Source organism: Coregonus clupeaformis, chromosome 15, assembly GCF_020615455.1.
Source record: "Coregonus clupeaformis isolate EN_2021a chromosome 15, ASM2061545v1, whole genome shotgun sequence".
Lineage (NCBI taxonomy): Eukaryota > Metazoa > Chordata > Actinopteri > Salmoniformes > Salmonidae > Coregonus > Coregonus clupeaformis.
This window is the reverse complement of record NC_059206.1, coordinates 66501580-66521916: the sequence shown is the minus strand read 5'-3', so window position 1 is coordinate 66521916 and position 20337 is coordinate 66501580. Positions and strand designations below refer to the sequence as shown.

The 20337-nt window shown below is 40.9% G+C and overlaps 1 protein-coding gene across 1 annotated transcript in view; it reads left to right on the top strand.

Annotated features, from left to right (window-relative positions):
• The window catches only part of LOC123492616 (leucine zipper protein 2-like), a 92040-nt gene that overhangs the window by 53326 nt on the left and 18377 nt on the right, over positions 1–20337 (top strand). The window contains exons 3-4 of the mRNA XM_045225337.1: positions 14189–14263; positions 15374–15541. Coding sequence (XP_045081272.1) covers positions 14201–14263; positions 15374–15541 — 231 coding nt within the window. The 5' untranslated portion in view covers positions 14189–14200. The remainder of the gene's footprint in view (positions 1–14188; positions 14264–15373; positions 15542–20337) is intronic.

Sequence of the window (20337 nt, the reverse complement as noted above, 5' to 3'; positions counted from 1 at the left end):
AACCGAATGGGGACAGGCAGTCTTGAGACAGTTAGCATGACAATCAAGGCTCCAACTCGTTACCTTGCCCGTCACCCAATCGAACGTGGGATTGTGTTCCTTCAGCCAGGGGTATCCAAGGACCAGAGGAACATGGGAAGACGGCAGAATGAAGAATGAAATCATCTCCGAATGATTCCCCGACAACAGCATCTTAACCGGTTCAGTCCTCATCGTGATACGTGCCAGACTACTGCCGTTCAGAGTGGTCGCTTCAATGGCTTCCGGCAATTGCTCCTTGGAAAGCCCCAGCTGTTCCACCAACTCGGCATCAAGAAAGCTTCCATCGGCACCTGAATCGATAAAGCGTTAATCGCTAAGCTCTGATTCCTGTTCACAAGGGTAGCCGGGAAACGGGGTCTGACAGAGGTACTGAGAGGTTGAAACTGGCTCGCTAAAAGTCCTCCCAACTTTAGCGAGCCGGGCAGTTTGACGACCGCCGGGAACAAGTGGAGATGTAATGTCCCGAGCTACCACAGTAGAGGCAGCAGTTGGTCTTACGTCTATGTTGACGCTCCTCCTTGGTTAACTCGTGCCGCCCCACTTGCATGGGTTCAGAATCGGGAGAGAGGACCTCTCCACTAATCCTTTGTGGTGGAGAATGATCGACGTGTTCTGGTCCACCACCCGACCCGACTGGGAACTGAGAAGCTGATCGATTGGACGGACCCCATTGCTTCTCCCTCCTTCGGCTCTCGGACTCGATTATCCACCCGAATAGACAAGGCTACCAAGCTGTCCAGGTCACTAGGCTCCGGATAGGAGATCAACTCATCCTTGAGCTGCTCCGACAGACCCTGGTAAAAGGCCGCTTGCAGAGACTCCTCATTCCACCCACTCTCCACAGCCAACGTCTTGAACTCGATCACGAAGTCGGCCACGCTGCGAGTTCCTTGGTGAAGCGAAAACAGGCGCCTAGCTGCGTCCCTCCCTCGGACGGAATGGTCGAAGAGCTTCCTCATCTCGGCCGTGAACCCCTGGTATGAAGCCATGCAGGGGTCTTGTCGTTCCCAAACGGCTGAAGCCCACTCCAGCGCTCGACCACGCAGCAACTCAATCACAAAGGCTATCCTAGCCTTGTCTGTGGCATAAGAGTAGGGCTGTAGATCGAACACTAACCCACACTGCATAAGGAAAGAACGGCATCTTCCCAGCTCCCCCTCATATTTATCCGGCGTCGGAACCTTGGGCTCACGGAAGGACACAGCTCCAGACGCGGCAGGCGAGATGGGTGAAACCGGTAGTGGATCCTCCACCGGAAACTTGCGCTGGTTCTGGACCTCCGTCAGGCCGGTAGAAAGGTTCCGAACTGCCAACGCGATCTCCTGTAGCTCCGTGCTATGATGGCCCAACATCTTCTCCTGATGGGTAATGGCATGGCGAACAGAGTCCAGGTCCGCTGGGTTCATACTGGCCGGATCGTTCTGTCACGGTTTACTAAGCCAGAACCCAGAAGCAGACCAGGACAAGGTGAGTTGAAACGAAGGTGAGTATTTATTTAACAGATTCCAAAAACGATGTAGAATAATCCAGGGGACAGAGCGGACGGCGGAGATGAGTTGGTGGAGGTGCAGTGGTAGATCCAAGAATGGCTCGGCAGCCGCCGACAACCAGGCAGGGGTTGGGTGAAGGTTCCGGGGAGATTGACTGCAGATAGAAACAAAACGGAGGTAAGTACACGGCAAGCCAACAAGGTGCAAAACAACAAAACTAACGCTAGAAACTCCAAGGCTGATACACTGACAAACATACTGTTCATGGCTAACGATCCGGCAGGGAATGGATGTTAGGCCAGAGCCTAAGAAGGGTGATGATCAGGACCAGGTGTGCAGATTGCTGATGGGATGCAGGTGCGGAAATCAAGAGAGCTCCCCGGAGCGTTCCAGAACCCTCGGGAAACTGGAGATCACGAGCGGAAAAACTAGTCCACAGACAGGACCCGACTCAGACTGCCGGGATCGTTACAAGAGGTGGTGTCGGACAGCAACGTCTTCAACGCCTTTGTTGTTCCTCTTCAGCCGGGTAGAGGGTTTTTGGTTTTTATTGAGGTTTACACTGATCTGGACCGAATTATTTCTGCTATGCATTACGACACCATCCGTAGTAGCCTCAGGAAAGGACAGATCATAACAGTTTAGTTGAGTTCATTTCCAATCCAAAACATTCCTATTAACATTGACTACGTGTCTTATGTTTCATCACTCATTCTTAATACCCATTTCTATCTAATGCCTGATAGATTTTTCTTTGAGGGGTCCCTGTATTCCAAAGGCTATCTGTTTAAACACCCCCTATTTTCACATTCTCCCTTGAATTCTCCCGAACTATATAACCCAATTGTTTTACTTTAACATTCCTATATTTTTGCTCATAATCTATTTGACATTACTCTGGTGTTTCCCTTTTCCTTGTTCCTATTCCAACAATTGCTTACACTTCTCTCTTCATCCTGGTTGATCATAAAATTGTTTATAATTAGAATTTCCTAAACATTACAACAGTTATGATTGAATCCTAGCACACAGTCCTAGTAACTGTGAAGATGTTGAACTACTGTTAACTATTTAAAACGGAGATGTGGTGCATATTAGACTATTCTTTTATTTAATTTTAATGCAATATATTGTACTCATCTATACCAATCATTGTTTGACGGCTCCTTCAATTCCCTTTCTTCTGTATTTGGTATGGCTCTAACATGTACAGGGTTCAGTGCACTTTCCCAAGGAATAACTACTCCAATAACACTTTCCCCTGGAAATCTAACACTAAATACTACATCAAATTGTTTATCTAAGTCTTGGACTGTTCTCCTTATGTCTATGATTCACCTGTCTCTTTCTTTCATTGACTTAAAGTCACACTACCCCATGTGACTTCCCCATACTCTTTGTGCTGGTTCCTCACACACCAATAATATTTTAACCCTTGTATTTTAATAGTGATCCCTTCCTGCATTTTAGTTATGGTTCCTGCCTGTGCAAGAATATACTTTCTAATCCTGTCTATATCCCTTCTATGTCTTGTTCTTCTGCTCTCTACTATTATCAGTACCCCATTCCCCTTATTCTCAGGGAACTAGTCAAGTACAGAGAAATCAATGATGAGGATTTCTGGTGCGTCTTGGAGGTCTTGAAAGTCTCGGTGGTCTCTTAGTCATCAGTTTCCTCACTCTGGTACAATGGTTTAGATGATACCCGATCGCGCTCCCCTCTATCCGTACCGCCGTTGGTGTAACCTGGACAACGATGTATGGTCACTTTAGCTGTTAACCTTCCTCCGTCACTAGGGTCTCCGGATCAGCCAGAGTCCCTCTCAATCTATCGACATCGGTCTGCGAAGAGTATCCTTCAATCAGCCTACCCATAGGGAAGCTCAGAGTTACTGCTGGTACAGGCCCCTCCACATAGGGTCTTTCCAGCTCTTTCTTCTGTAGTCTTTTGCCATCACATAGTCTCCAGGGCGCAGAGAATGCTCAGACTCCTACTTAGTTGGGCAGAGTTATCTTCACCCATGAAAGGAAAATCTTAAGAGCATTGTTAGGTTAAGTGAGACACAGTATGCTACTCATGTCCTCTCATCCGTCAAGAGAAGCCTTGAGATTATGAAGCACACCTGCTTCCAGCTTGTTGTAGTCCACTTATCTCATAGACAGACCAGCTCTACACCATGCCTCCTATCACAAAAACAAAAATGATTTAACCTAACCCATAACACATTATTACTACTGCTCATATCCCCAATACACCTTGCATATTTCCCCACAAAACCATAATAAAACATTAAAACCTCCGTAATCCCAACTTCCCCCCTTGGACACATGCATCACATCGTGATTCATGTGTACAAAAAACAAAACAACAACAATATTGCCTATCAAACCTAAAATAATAACTAACCTTAAAATGACAACCCTTGAGCATATCTTTACTTAACTGTATTCCATAACACTATTCAAGGAATATCTCTCCTTCAGGACTAACCCTCTCACTTCATCCTTGTCCTGTTTGGACTAATTTATATATAGGATTTTTTCCAAATTATAAACTTCTTCACAATTATCCTTATTATATCTAACCCCCTAATTCAGCATGCCTCTATAATTTATAGTGCGGGTGATCAGGTCACACTATAAAGCCAGGACAGATTTCAGAGGTCATTGAAATCATTCAATGAATTGTTTCATCCAATAGTATACTACTCCTAACAACCATCAAGACCTTTCATAAATGTTGTATCCCGAGTGTACAGTAAGTCCTTAGTACAGCTCTTTTCAAAATAAATCACACATATTTACTTATCCCTCAGTAAATAAAACCCAAGTTACATGTGTATGCCCCTTTAAGATATTTCACTTCCATCCCGTCACAAAACCCAAAATAGAAATAAAATCCTATACAGAACAACATTTCATACTAAGTAGTTTGTTTGTGGTTATTCGAACACCATATAGTAAAACAATAAACAAACAAAAAATGGCCAGGCCTTATTTATTTTGGTAGCTCCCTATGACAAAATAAAAATATAACTACTTAATTTTACTAACTAGTTCCACCCTAGCCTACAGACTTTTTTACCATCCCAATGAGATATAAAGAAATCCCCATGTTCCTGGAAGAGAAAGTATACATGTCGTTAACATATAATCAACAATCCAAAGATAGTAATTACACACAAAACATCATACATATATCCCCAGTCCTATCTCATCAACAATCATTAACCCCAGCATCGATTTAAAATTGTTTGATACGTCGTGTCCTACTTTACCCCTAACATAATATTATAGGAGACTCCCATAAATCCTTAAAATAAACTCCCACTTAGAAGACACTAGATAATAACACGTTTTATTAAGTTAACTACACCTTCCACTATAAACCTATAACCCTTTTTTAGTAATTTAAACGTCGCAAACTGTTGCATTGATGTTTTTTTTATTGTTTTTTTAAATATAAATTTATTGTTTCATAATCCAAAACCCATAAAAATATGTCTACTTAATCCGTCAGGCCAACAGCAACAACAACCTCCCAAGGTTCAACGTAAATTATCGTTATCTGAAGTAATAAACCATCGTCATAACTCACTGCTGTTTAAACAAACTATATAATGTCATAATAAAATGATCAATTATCAAATATCGTTCCTTATTCAACTATCGAGACATGTTCTTCATTAGTAAATCGTCTCCACAAAGCAATACTACCCAATAACATATTCTCATTCTCCTAAATAGAAATAAATACTTCTATTAAACAATCCCATTCAACATCAAGTCAACCTGTCTCATCACCCAATTAACTTACTTATTTATTTATTTATTTTTAAACCCTCTACAATATCTATCATACTTTACCACTAATTTTTCTCATAACGGTACCTCAACAGATGACAAATTATTTTACATTTATAGTAAAAACCAATAAAACATTCAATTCACCAATATGCAATTTTAATTACTATGTTATCCTATCCGACATGGATTGGTAGGACAACATCTTTCCTATAATGTTATCAATGAAACCAGTAATTCACATCAATGTAAAATATTTACTTTCTGTAGCTTACTGGATTCGAACCAGGGACCCTCTGCACACATCCACAACATTCACCCTCGAAGCACCGTTACCCGTCGCTCCACAAATGCCACACAAAGCATCTACTTCCAGTTCATAGAGCAAGTGACGTCACCCAACGAAAACCGCACTAGCTCTCACCGCTAACTAGCTAGCAATTTCCTGCCGATAATATTCAACCTTCTACGACTTCCTACAAAATATGCGATCCTTGTACACCTAACTTAACCCATAATGTCCCTTATAGCGCTCTCACGTTTCAGCAAGCCCCAATGGTTAACACCCGCAGACAAAAATTGAAATTCTTCCATTTTTACTAGCAGACCTACTAATAAAACACACTTTCAAACAGCGTTCTCTATCATAGGGTTTAAAAACGAACTTAACAACATTAACTATCCTTAATTGCCGTAGTAACGTCATGTTTGGTTCAGTTGATCTATTACCATATAAGACATTCACTTCTCCATGCGTTGTAAACTATATCCTATTTCTCTTGTAATCAACTAAAATCATAGCCACGCAATTAAACCATCACTCCGCCATTATCAGAATGAATTAACTATCCTTTCTAAGTAAGCTACAAGTAACACCAAACACTTGCTGTAGTTTACCATCATATATTAAAATCATCCATTTATCACGATCCAATTTATTTATAGACATATTCCACCATTGTCACTCGATTAATCTAGCAAAACCTTATTCAATTACTAAAAATTACTACCACACACTCTTCTCTCCATACCCATTAACATTTTTATATGTTAGTCATTTAGCTGATGCTCTTATCCCAAGCGACCCACAATTAGTGAGCTCATACATTTTTATACTAGCCCCCCTTGGGAATCTAACACGCAACCCTGGCGTTGCAAGCACCGTGCTCTACCAACTGAGCTACAGAGGACCACAGATGAGCGTATAGTGCCTTTTTCTGATAATGTTATAATTGTAGCCTATTGCATTACTTTAGTTTAAAATATAAGTTTGTTTATTCAACAAATCTAGAACCCACTATAAATTGGTGCTATTCCCTCAGCATAATAGCCAAAGCTCCTTGCATCCCGTAGTTCACGTAACGAAAATACATTATCATTCTACAATTCACCAACTATTCGCATATATTACTGGTGTCACGCAAACCATAGAATAAAGTAATAACAATTAGAATTTTGTCAAATAAATGTTTTCCATCCAGCTATTCAAACTTGCTTCAAATATTTCTTTCAGCTCGATACAGTCAAGCAAGTACGACTCTCTTTTACCCGGAAACCAATTCATGGCATTAGTCAAGTCTATTCACATCCCAACAATAACTAATAATATATTTACATTCATATTATTAAAATACCTTACTTTCATTCCAGTCTACCTAAACAATTCAAATTATGTCCAAATCTCTTATCCAAATTTCCAGTCCGCTATTCAAATGTACAGTCATGGCCAAAATTGTTGGCACCCCTGAAATTTTTCCAGAAAATGAAGTATTTCTCACAGAAAAGTATTGAAATTACACATGTTTTGCTATGCACATGTTTATTTCCTTTGTGTGTATTGGAATAACACAAAAAAAACAGGAAAAAAGCAAATTTGACATAATTTCACACAAAACTCAAAAAATGGGCCGGACAAAATGATTGGCACCCTTAACTTAATATTTAGTTGCACACCCTTTGGAAAAAATAACTGAAATCAGTCGCTTCCTATAACCATCAATAAGCTTCTTACACCTCTCACCCGGAATTTTGGACCACTCTTCTTTTGCAAACTGCTCCAGGTCTCTCATATTGGATGGGTGCCTTTTCCCAACAGCAATTTTAAGATCTCTCCACAGGTGTTCAATGGGATTAAGATCTGGACTCATTGCTGGCCACTTCAGAACTCTCCAGCGCTTTGTTGCCATCCATTTCTGGGTGCTTTTTGAAGTATGTTTGGGGTCATTGTCCTGCTGGAAGACCCATGATCTCGGACGCAAACCCAGCTTTCTGACACTGGGCCCTACATTGCGACCCAAAATCCTTTGGTAATCCTCAGATTTCATGATGCCTTGCACACAGTCAAGGCACCCAGTGCCAGAGGCAGCAAAACAACCCCAAAACATCTTTGAACCTCCACCATATTTGACTGTAGGTACTGTGTTCTTTTCTTTGAAGGCTTCATTACATTTTCGGTAAACAGTAGAACGATGTGCTTTACCAAAAAGCTCTATCTTGGTCTCATCTGTCCATAAGACGTTCTCCCAGAAGGAATTTGGCTTACTCATGTACATTTTGGCAAACTGTAGTCTTGCTTTTTTATGTCTCTGTGTCAGCAGTGGGGTCCTCCTGGGTCTCCTGCCATAGCGTTTCATTTCATTCAAATTTCGACGTATAGTTCGCGCTGACACTGATGCACCCTGAGCCTGCAGGACAGCTTGAATTTCTTTGGAACTTGTTTGGGGCTGCTTATCCACCATCCGGACTATCCTGCGTTGCAACCTTTCATCAATTTTTCTCTTCCGTCCACGTCCAGGGAGATTAGCTACAGTGCCATGGGTTGCAAACTTCTTGATCATGTTGCGCACTGTGGACAAAGGAACATCTAGATCTCTGGAGATGGACTTGTAACCTTGAGATTGTTGATATTTTTCCACAATTTTGGTTCTCAAGTCCTCAGACAGTTCTCTTTTCCTCTTTCTGTTCTCCATGCTTAGTGTGGCACACACAGAAACACAATGCAAAGACTGAGTCAACTTCTCTCCTTTTTATCTGCTTTCAGGTGTGATTTTTAGATTGCCCACACCTGTTACTTGCCCCAGGTGAGTTTAAAGGAGCATCACATGCTTGGAACAAACTTATTTATCCACAATTTTGAAAGGGTGCCAATAACTTTGTCCGGCCCATTTTTTTAGTTTTGTGTGAAATTATGTCAAATTTGCTTTTTTCCTGTTTTTTTTTGTGTTATTCCAATACACACAAAGGAAATAAACATGTGCATAGCAAAACATGTGTAATTTCAATACTTTTCTGTGAGAAATACTTCATTTTCTGGAAAAATTTCAGGGGTGCCAACAATTTTGGCCATGACTGTATGTACTGTCCTTTCTGACTATAGTCACTCCTCCTTCTTTCCCGTTGAATAAGTGAGTCCTTCAGTCTGAAAAGACGCAGGCTGCTAGATCGTCCAGTCTTATCCTGAATGTTCCTTCAATCTAAACAACCCACAACTATAGTTAAACTATACTTAGAAAACCTAGACTCTGTTCAGCGATGCAGAATCTATGCTGTATTGAAAAGACAAGTTAATCCTCCCTTATTTCAATGATAATGGTCAGTAGTTTTAGTATCTGGCACATACCACACTTTATCAGAAAATAGCTTTGAAGGACACAGATCTCACACGCTCAACGTAAACAATTTAACAATCAACGAGTCAAACCCCACATTCATTGATTTGGAACCAGATCTAACGACCTAACCACATTAATTATATTTTCCCCCTAATATACTAAAATTCCTTGACTATATCACCTCTGCTTCTGAAATAATAGATAGTTTATTATAATGCTTAATTCTACCACATGCCCTATGTACTTTCTCCCATCCCCACGTACGTCTACGTGTTTGGACAAGTCAACACCTATAATTTTATCCAATGACTTGTAATAAATTACACTCCCATAAAATTCATTATATTCTAATATATTCACATCAACCAAACCATTCATGTTTCTAATGATTCTTTATTGCCACAAATCAGTTAATCACAATCTAGTCTCAGCGGAACGAACAACAAATTACCCAAATCCTTCCCCTCAGTCATAGAATCCTCCCAGAATCGTATATGCTGGTCACTATTCACTGATCTTACGAAATTCTATGACAGGCATTGTTGTATGAAACTCCAAGATATCATTTACAAGAAAAGCTTATTATTCCAACGTATATATAATTATCATACACACCTCTATATCTCATCATTCAACTTCAGAATGCAACTAATTTACACCATTATACCACTTTTATTCCATATGTATACAATGTTGCTCTCAAACGCGCTTAATTACTATTTGTATAACCTACAGGAATATTTTATTCTATCAAAGGTCCCAAATTTGGAATGTCAACCCTATCCTAGTTATTATTTTACTGTAGTCAATTTATCATAATACTACATCGCCTCTAAAGTTTCTAAATATAATGTCAGAAACATACCCTAAAAGATTGATCAAAATACCAATGCATAGACGTCATATGATCACACCGGTACACGTGACCTGTTCCTCCAACAGGTTTTATTCTACCCCTCCTGGTAACGTGAATTTTCTACACTCAGTTGGTCAATGAATATCCACGCACCATTTATTCTTCTCTTTCCTAATGTGAGATTGGGCACGCCCTTTCTCCATCAGACAGAAGCTTCAAACGACCTCAAATATATTTACTTTCCTTACAGAAAGGCTATTTACTTGCAGGATTTCTTATTATTCTCACTCACACAGATGAGCAGCCACTTGTGCCCAAATGAATCAGACAGTTGAATGACTCACAGCCACCCAAGCAAACCACTCACCCACACAAGATGAGCAGACCTACTCTATTTAACACTTTCTCTATATTTTGAAGCCCTTGTGACTATTTAACCCGTTCACCTACTCAGGATGACCGGTGTTACTCCAATTTATGGTGTCACCTACGCCGGATGACCTAACTTTTTTACCTGATCGACCCTACCTAACTTTGGCATCACCACAACACAGGATGATGCCCCACCTACCCGAGCAGACCTCCAACAATGAATTCCTCATTAGAGCGGTAACCGTAGGTCCCAAATTTAGCCAGCCACCTGCCCGTTCAGCCCTCTGGAGCGCTAATTTTAGCTCTCCAAAGAGGTATCCACAGGATTTCTATTTATTTATCCCCCTAGGTGTTACACTTCCTCGACACACCTGGACTTCTACTACGCTTTCCTAAGCGACCTGTAAATTCTGCCCTATTTTTTCTGTTACACTTCCTCGACACAGAAAAAGAAGCAGTATTACACAGGATTTCTGCCTACCTAAGCAGCCTATAAACGATATACTTCCGCTACACGTTTATAGCGCTATTCGCAGGACTTAACATGTTATTGTCTGATCGCTCAACCAGATGGACAACCGCCCGTGCCGAAATGACCCAGACAAAGCGTTCAGCCGGATGAATCAAATGAATCAAATGAATCAAATGAATCAAATGAATCAAATCAATTGAACAGACGGTTCAGACAAACAACAGAGTGACATCGACATGTATTCTTAAATTCAAAAGCTCCTAGTCTCTAATGTTCTGGTTCTTAAATTTGGAGAGACCTTACTTGGTATTTCTGCAGCTGATGCCGTGCCCCGGATCGGACCACACAAACGTTTATACTATATAAGTAAGAACTTGGCTTACCTTTTAAAAGCGGCCGCTTTTGTTTGTATGGTCCGTCCAAGCCGTTTCATAACTGCAGATGTACACCGTCTCTGGACCTTTTTTTCAACTCCTGGCAAGCTCGCCAAATATGTCGTAGAAATATTTGACTAAAAAAGTAGTCAACTTAAAAATATTTCTCAAGAGACTGCAACTTGTGAATTTAGAAATTAGACTTTTATTATTTGCATAACAAAGCCGAGCCTGCTCCATGGAGCAACTGTCTCTCTTTGGCTTAGAGATCTCTTATATACACACACAAATGCACAGTCATGTTTACATAGCATACAATTACTCCCCTTAGGGCAAATGATTAACTTATTTTAGTGCCACTCTACCCTTATCTTTCAACGTCCAGATGTCACATGTGGTTTACTCCAAAAGGCCATGGGCGCTTTTCCATAGGAAGCCTCTTCCCTAATCTCATTATATTGGTAGCAGACCCTTTCCCTAATCTCATTACACATACATACATTAATTTATGTTTACACACTGTATTGGCTATATTCCTTATTTAAACATACATCTGGATTATAGAATGTCAATCATGTTTACTATATTTTACTTTTGACATTTCCCAACATTTTGCCTTAATGATACATAAAATATTCCTATACCGCACCTTTGAATTTAAATGGGTTAAATGGAATAGTAACTGAACTGGACAATGACTGTGGGCCAGCCTCTCACATGTAGGCAAATATAAAATGTACTTGTGCAAAATTAAGTATTTCTTGCAAATGTTAATTTTGTCTCGGGTACAGGAGTGGAGAAATGTTTAATCAAATCAAATCACATTTTATTTGTCACATGCGCCGAATACAACAGGTGTAGACCTTACCGTGAAATGCTTACTTACAAGCCCTTAACCAACAATGCAGTTTTAAGAAAATAGAGTTAAGAAAATATTTACTAAATAAACTGAAGTAAAACAATAAAAATAAAAATAGTAACGCAATGAAATAACAATAACGAGGCTATATAGTATGAAAATGTAGGCACTCACTAACTGTAAGTCACTCTGGATAAGAGCGTCTGCTAAATGACTAAAATGTAAATGTATATACAGGGGGTACTGGTACCGAGTCAATGTGCGGGGGTATAGGTTAGTCAAGGTAATTTAGGTAATTTGTACACGTAGGTAGGGGTAAAGTGACTATGCATAGATAATAAACAGCGAGTAGCAGCAGTGTAAAAACAAAGGGGGGTCAATGCAAATAGTCTGGGTGGCCATTTGATTAATTGTTCAGCAGTCTTATGGCTTGGGGGTAAAAGCTGTTAAGGAGCCTTTTGGACCTAGACTTGGCGCTCCGGTACCGCTTGCCATGCGGTAGCAGAGAGAACAGTCTATGACTTTTGTGACTGGAGTCTTTGATAATTTTTTGGGCCTTCCTCTGACACCGCCTAGTATAGAGGTCCTGGATGGCAGGAAGCTTAGCCCCAGTGATATACTGGGCCATACACACTACCCTCTGTAGCGCCTTACGGTCGGATGCTGAGCAGTTGACATACCAGGCGGTGATGCAACCGGTCAGGATGCTCTCGATGGTGCAGCTGTAGAAACTTTTGAGGATCTGGGGACCCAGGCCACATTTTTTCAGTCTCCTGAAGGGGAGGGGAAGTTAGAGGGGAAGATACATCACATAACATTGTGCATCCAAGACTAACTGAAATCTTATCAGAAACACGTTTTCACAGCCTTCATTTCCATAAAAGCAATTCAACTGATGTCCTTTTGCATGGGAATGTTCATTACCCTGTGTTAAGATTTTTTCCCCTGTCCCTAAATGTCCAGCGAAGCCAAGTTGAGTAACAAGTAGCCTCCCAAATGTCTGAAATTATAAGCAGAAACATATCTATGAAATCCTTCACACCTATGAAAAAATATTTCGACATATTAGGACATTTTCGATTAGTCTGATGTAGCATGTATGTGCTAATGTACACCATGCAACAGGCCACAATACACTCCACATCTCCATAATAGCCATAGGTCTTACGTGAAATAACACCCCCACATAAAGTCTCCAACACATATCATCATTTAGACCTGAGCTTTAGCCATGGGTCTTGACACTGTTCATGCCAGAAGACGTTGACCTTGTAATTTGTGAACGTACGCCTGTACAGTATATCATTCAGAGAGCCCTGTAAAAGACGCGCCATAAACTTTCACAATGTGAAGTCCATCACCCGGGCGGTTTTACACACCCTCTCTGTAAATCCCCTCCTATTAAGCATGTCCTCCCTCCCTGATGAGTTCCTCAATATTGTAATGAGCCCTTCTAGAATCGGGAGTCAATTCATTTGAACTCAGTCAATTCACATAATGAATCAGATTCAATTTGTTCATAGGGCGAATAAAAACAAGCCTTTCTGAAATTTCCAATTTATGGATTTAATTTTAATTGAGTTGAGATAGAGTTTACCTCAATCCTGCTCTTGAGCACGCTTGATGGTTTTACCGGCGCCATTGTTTTCATTGACAAGATCAAACCGTTGGTGAAGAGCCATCTTGTTTTAGTCGAGACGGTCTTGAATAAATCTAGGTGGATCCCTTTATTCCCCCTTATCCTCCTATAGTATGTAATCCTAAAGTTTGCACCGTGAAATGTAGTGGTCTACACATTGAGCCGCTTTATAGGATAAGGTGTCTAGCAGTCTATAGCTTGGCTTACAGTTACCACATCATACAGGGATAAGTCGAGGATATGTATTTATTTTGTTAAAAGCAGAAGGGTAAAGGTAATCCTAAAAGCCAGACTGTAGGCTACATTTTCAGTCTGTTGGACTGTTAACTGTTGGAATACTGGAACTTGCAATTGCATAAACACTCAGCCTTTTTCATGGATTGTAAAAAGGTAGTTTTGTGATATATCAGTCGATTAAAGTACCACTCATTATTCCAATTCACTTTATTGCTCAAACAGTTGTGTGTACTGTTTTTATTGTAGGCTTTTGGGGTAATACCTTTGAGAGGAACAGAATCACCTAGATTTCAGCCAAAAGTGAAGCGCCTCTGCCTGAAGTGACCGCATAATCTATATTTAGTTGTCAAGACACGGTAGGTTAGGAAATTGCTGTGTTTGCAAGAGTACAACAGTTCAATTGTTTCAGCTCAAGTATCTTGTCTTTCCACAGGGACAGCAGCTAATGGATCTGGAGCACAAGTTAACCATTGCCAAAGAAGAGTTGGAAAAGGCCGCACTGGACAAGGTGGATATCATTAAACTTTTACTTCATCGTAATCCATAACATTTTAGTCTTTCACTTTGATATTTTCTCGTTTCATGTTTGTATTGTGTTTCTCCTCTTCATTTCTTCTCGGGGATAATGTTCTCGGTCTGACCTATTGAAAAACTATTTTGAGAAGTGCTTTTTACTCCTAAGTTACTAAATGAATAATTGGATGGTGTGAGAGTACGCTTATGCCGTACAGTTTTCTCGGCTCTATTTATATTTATGGATGCTTCGGAGAAGGAGCTTCATTGTGCTATTCTACAGCAGGTGTAGGGATGAATGCATAATTGTGGAATGGCTGGTGACCAAAATGCTCCTGAACAGCTTCTACCCCCAAGTCATAAGACTGCTGAACAGTTAATCGAATGGCTACCCAGACTATTTATATTGACCCCCTTTATTATGTATTTTTTTGTCTTTATTTTTTGCACTGACTCTTTTGCACTGGCTCTATGCACACTCACTAGACTCTACTCACACACTCACACATACTACACTGACACTGACACTCCAAAACACACACACTACATACGCTCACACACACTACATACGCTCACACACACATGCATATTGAAGCCAGGCACTCACACATAGACACACTTTCACACTCTTCACATATGCTGCTGCTACTCTGTTTATTATCTATCCTGTTTGCCTAGTCACTTTTACCCCTACCTACATGTACATACTGTATTACCTCAATTACCTCAACTACCTCGTACCCCTGCACATTGACTCTGTACTGATACTCCTTGTATATAGCCTCGTTATTATTTTATTTTGTTACTATTTCCTTTTTTATTTAGCAAATATATTTCTGACTTTTTAACTGCATTTCTGGGAATGGGCTCATAAGTAAGCATTTCACTGTAAAGTCTACACCTGTTGTATTCGGCGCATGTGACCAATAACATGTGATTTTGATAACGGTTACATTTTATTAGTGGGTGGATATACAATAATTGGTGTGTAATTGAGGGAATTGTCAGATGAATGTAGAAAGGGAAGCCCCAGTGATTGTTATTTACTGTTACATGGATGGATGGTCAAATACTCATATCTGTTTGCTTCTGTTGCTTGGAACAGGAGTCTCAGTTGAAGGCACTGAAGGACACAGTGCACATCTGCTTCTCTGCTGTTCTGCACAACCAGCCCACCAGCAGCCACAGGTTCCCTGCCACCCCCACCCACTTGTTCAGATATTCCTCACTCGTCAACAGCTCCATAGTCACCTTTCAGCAGCCACATGCCAAGGTAATGCACATTCTGACCCCATGCAACTCCCGCCAGTTAAGAGGAACAGCAATGGGCATAAACATTGCAGCAGATTATCAATTTAGATTTTCGGGGGGTGACAACCACAGAGCCAAGTACCGATTTCTCAATTGAATGCCCCCAGTGTCACTCCCTGGAGAGGAGTTGTTCCGAACATAATTACTACTAAAGACAATAGTCGGGCAAATAGGATTGCAGAAATTGTTCAAAATAATAACATGTCCAAATACAGCAGGTTTTTGTGTAATTTATGTTACTCTTCACACTCTATTGCCAGGAAAATAAGACCCAATTATTTTAAATGTAAGGGTGTGCTATCGGCACTTGTTTTCAATAAAAAGTATAATTAAATGTGACACATTCTTTGTTGAATGTCTTTCAAAGTCATCTTCATAGAGCACTTAATAAAAGGCCAAGGACTTAATCCCCTGAGAGCAAACCAAGGGTGACAGTGGTAAGGGAAAAGTTATCTAGTGAAAACAGGATTATAACTATAGAGGACTCAATGACAGTGCTTCTAACCTGGGGAACCTCTATGTGCAGGTTTTCATTCAAAACGGTAACTATGATAGAGTGCACAGGGAAACACCAACAGGCCACAATAACTCAAAGCTGGGTATGTTGTGAGTGATTTATAGATAAGTAAGCATTTATTTTGAGGGGCGCTATTAGCAACTTGCTTACAGGATTGACAGCTGATTTGTTATACTGACACCTGGCTGTCACTCTGATTCGTTGGGTAAGTACTGTCACAAGATATACAGTGAGGGAAAAAAGTATTTGATCCCCTGCTTATTTTGTACGTTTGCCCACTGACAAAGAAATGATCAGTCTATAATTTTAATGGTAGGTTTATTTGAACAGTGAGAGACAGAATAATAACAATAAAATCCAGAAAAATGCATGTCAAAAATGTTATAAATTGATTAGCATTTTAATGAGGGAAATAAGTATTTGACCCCCTTTCAATCAGAAAGATTTCTGGCTCCCAGGTGTCTTTTATACAGGTAACGAGCTGAGATTAGGAGCACACTCTTAAAGGGAGTGCTCCTAATCTCAGCTTGTTACCTGTATAAAAGACACCTGTCCACAGAAGCAATCAATCAATCCGAGTCCAAACTCTCCACCATGACCAAGACTAAAGAGCACTCCAAGGATATCAGGGACAAGATTGTAGACCTACAAGGCTGGAATGGGCTACAAGACCATCGCCAAGCAGCTTGGTGAGAAGGTGACAACAGTTGGTGTGATTATTCGCAAATGGAAGAAACACAAAATAACTGTCAATCTCCCTCGGTCTGGGGCTCCATGCAAGATCTCACCTCGTGGAGTTGCAATGATCATGAGAACGGTGAGGAATCAGCCCAGAACTACACGGGAGGATCTTGTCAATGATCTCAAGGCAGCTGGGACCATAGTCACCAAGAAAACAATTGGTAGCACACTACGCCGTGAAGGACTGAAATCCTGCAGCGCCCGCAAGGTCCCCCTGCTCAAGAAAGCACATACACAGGCCCGTCTGAAGTTTGCCAATGAACATCTGAATGATTCAGAGGAGAACTGGGTGAAAGTGTTGTGGTCAGATGAGACCAAAATGGAGCTCTTTGGCATCAACTCAACTTGCCGTGTTTGGAGGAGGAGGAATGCTGCCTATGACCCCAAGAACACCATCCCCACCGTCAAACATGGAGGTGGAAACATTATGCTTTGGAGGTGTTTTTCTGCTAAGGGGACAGGACAACTTCACCGCATCAAAGGGACGATGGACAGGGCCATGCACCATCAAATCTTGGATGAGAACCTCCTTCCCTCAGCCAGGGCATTGAAAATGGGTCATGGATGGGTATTCCAGCATGACAATGACCCAAAACACACGGCCAAGGCAACAAAGGAGTGGCTCAAGAAGAAGCACATTAAGGTCCTGGAGTGGCCTAGCCAGTCTCCAGACCTTATTCCCATAGAAAATCTGTGGAGGGAGCTGAAGGTTTGAGTTGCCAAACGTCAGGCTCGTAACCTTAATGACTTGGAGAAGATCTGCAAAGAGGAGTGGGACAAAATCCCTCCTGAGATGTGTGCAAACCTGGTGGCCAACTACAAGAAACGTCTGACCTCTGTGATTGCCAACAAGGGTTTTGCCACCAAGTACTAAGTCATGTTTTGCAGAGGGGTCAAATACTTATTTCCCTCATTAAAATGCAAATCAATTAATAACATTTTTGACATGCGTTTTTCTGGATTTTGTTGTTGTTATTCTGTCTCTCACTGTTCAAATAAATCTACCATTAAAATTATAGACTGATCATGTCTTTGTCAGTGGGCAAACCTACAAAATCAGCAGGGGATCAAATACTTTTTTCCCTCACTGTAGGCCTAACATCCTCCACCCACCCAAAAATGGATGATAAGAAAAATAAATATGTATTGTACTGGAGCAGGTTTCTAGATCATTAGTATCTTATCATTAGTAGCTTTCCACAGTAAATACAAAAGTTATTTACCTTATAAAGAGTACAAATTAAGGTTTGTGTCTTACTTACTCTGCCCAAGGATATGTAGCAAAGTTTGTCAGCAGCGTTGCAAAGAGGATGAACCTTTTGAGGGCATTGACTTTTTCAGATGAAACCGAAATTGAGATAAGTTCTTCCATCACATTCATCTGTTCTGAACTACACCCCATTCACTTTATTTATAAGCTGTGCAAAGTCATGTTGGACCTAATCACAGTTTATATCAGTCAACTACTGCGGTCATATCAAAATCAGAATATCGAAGTCAATCACAGCTCTGTTGCGGTTTCTTATCGGCCCTGATCCTAGTGAGCAATCCTGTTTCTCAGAGGCTTTTCTCCCTGATGCAGTCAGAAGTCATTCTGCTTCTCTGTGTGTTGGGTGTCGAGCTAAGAGCCTTGACGTTAGCTATGTGCCACCCAGAGGACATTACAGCTCTTTCTCAGAACGCTCCAATACCCCTCCACACGGAAGCACCACATAAAGCAAGTAATGTAATGGCCACTTTATTTCCAAAGATATAAACCATAGTCAATGTTCACAACGGCAGACGATGACTCCATTACAGCCGATGTGAGTGAAATGTGCTGGGCCTCATCTCATGTTCCAAGCCAAATGAACAAGGGGTTGCAGGGGTTGAGTGTGGGGGGTGAAGGAGGGTAGTGTGTCTGTCAAAAGGAAAGACGACAGAGGGAAAACATACTTGTTCAAATATAGGGATCTGCTTATGCAAATCAAATATGTACTTCTCACTTGATTAGCATACAAATAGCTCCACTCCATCCTGAGCAGTCACTACGGCCATCCGATGCTGTATCCACGGATACTGTCTGCGGCATGAATCAAAGAGGGTTCTCCTCACTGTAAAGATTACCAGTTCTCCCCATCTGTCGTCGCTGTCTGTTCAATGTGAAGGGGCCCACATCTAATATAAATCACTGGCAAAGATGGCCAAAAATGGGGACCACTGACAAACGTAACACCACCCCACATTTCGCTTGTTCATTTCCATGCGGTATTTCCTCCTTTTGCGTGAGGAGAACTGGAATGGACTCAATATGCTAAGGCAGGCTGGGCCTCTTACAAATGTAATCGAATGTATCCCATCAGCCCTTTCATGGGCCAGTTTCCATTGAATATTTGGTTATCTATTAGCTATTTAGTAGAAATGAATAGCTGCTAAACACATTCTGTTGGACATGCTGATATTTGTTAGTATGCCTGACTAGCCCGACAAGGGCCATTATTGTCTGTGATCAAAAGGCAATTATTTAGCACAGAAAGCAATATAATATTACATCATTGAAATTAGAAAAAAAAAGCTTTAAAAGCCTACCATTATTTCCTCTACAGCTTTACAAAATATAACGCTTATGTGTGTATCAGCTACCCTCTCAGCATCATGTTCGGTATTTGAGTTCCTAAACATAATGGGCCTTAATCTCCACTAGACAACCATTACTAGATAAGACTCCAGTCTTTGGCTGCAGACACAATCCCCTGCCGGTGAAAGATTCATTAGTGAGAGGTTGCCGGGATCAGCAAGATCAGGGTGGAAGTCTCATCATATTTAACAGGCCGAGGAAGGAAGCCAAGTCTTGTGGTGGTGATAGCATGCCATTTTCATCCAAGTAATGGGAGATGATGTGTGGAATGTGGATTCTGTGGAATGCTTGGGGCAGTAATTTACTGCCCGAGGAAAAATCTGGATCTTTATTTGCTGGCTCTCTCGCTGCACTTCCCTTTTGACTTGTTGATGGTTTCTCTAGCTGAAATCAGTTGCGGGGGTAAACAGTGAGTTTGTTTTTGACATTTATTTACAGTGTAGAGAAGTATTGCTATGGTCAGAACGCATTGGATCTCTTAAAATATGCAACATTCATTTGAATGAGTTTAAATCTCTCTTTTAACGAAGTCCATGAGATGGACAGGAATAATTAATGCGGATTGAAAGTGCAACACATGCCATGAAACTGCGGAGTGAAGTATTCAGAAAACTATTTTAAATGTTTTGGTTGATTTTGGTAAGATCTCTGCAATTTACATATTTCTGTCTATTTGAAATGTTGTTTTTGTTCATATTTCTGGTAAGATCTCTGCGCTGTGAGAGCTGTTAAGAGAACAGAAAATGAACTCTCCAGGCCAGCCATCCATGCATGACTTTCTAAAGACATGTCCCTTGAGTGCAGGACCGTTGGGAGCAGAAAACCATTTCAGCAGGCACTCATGCCCCATCACTGTTCCATTGAATTGTCCTGGCCCTGATGG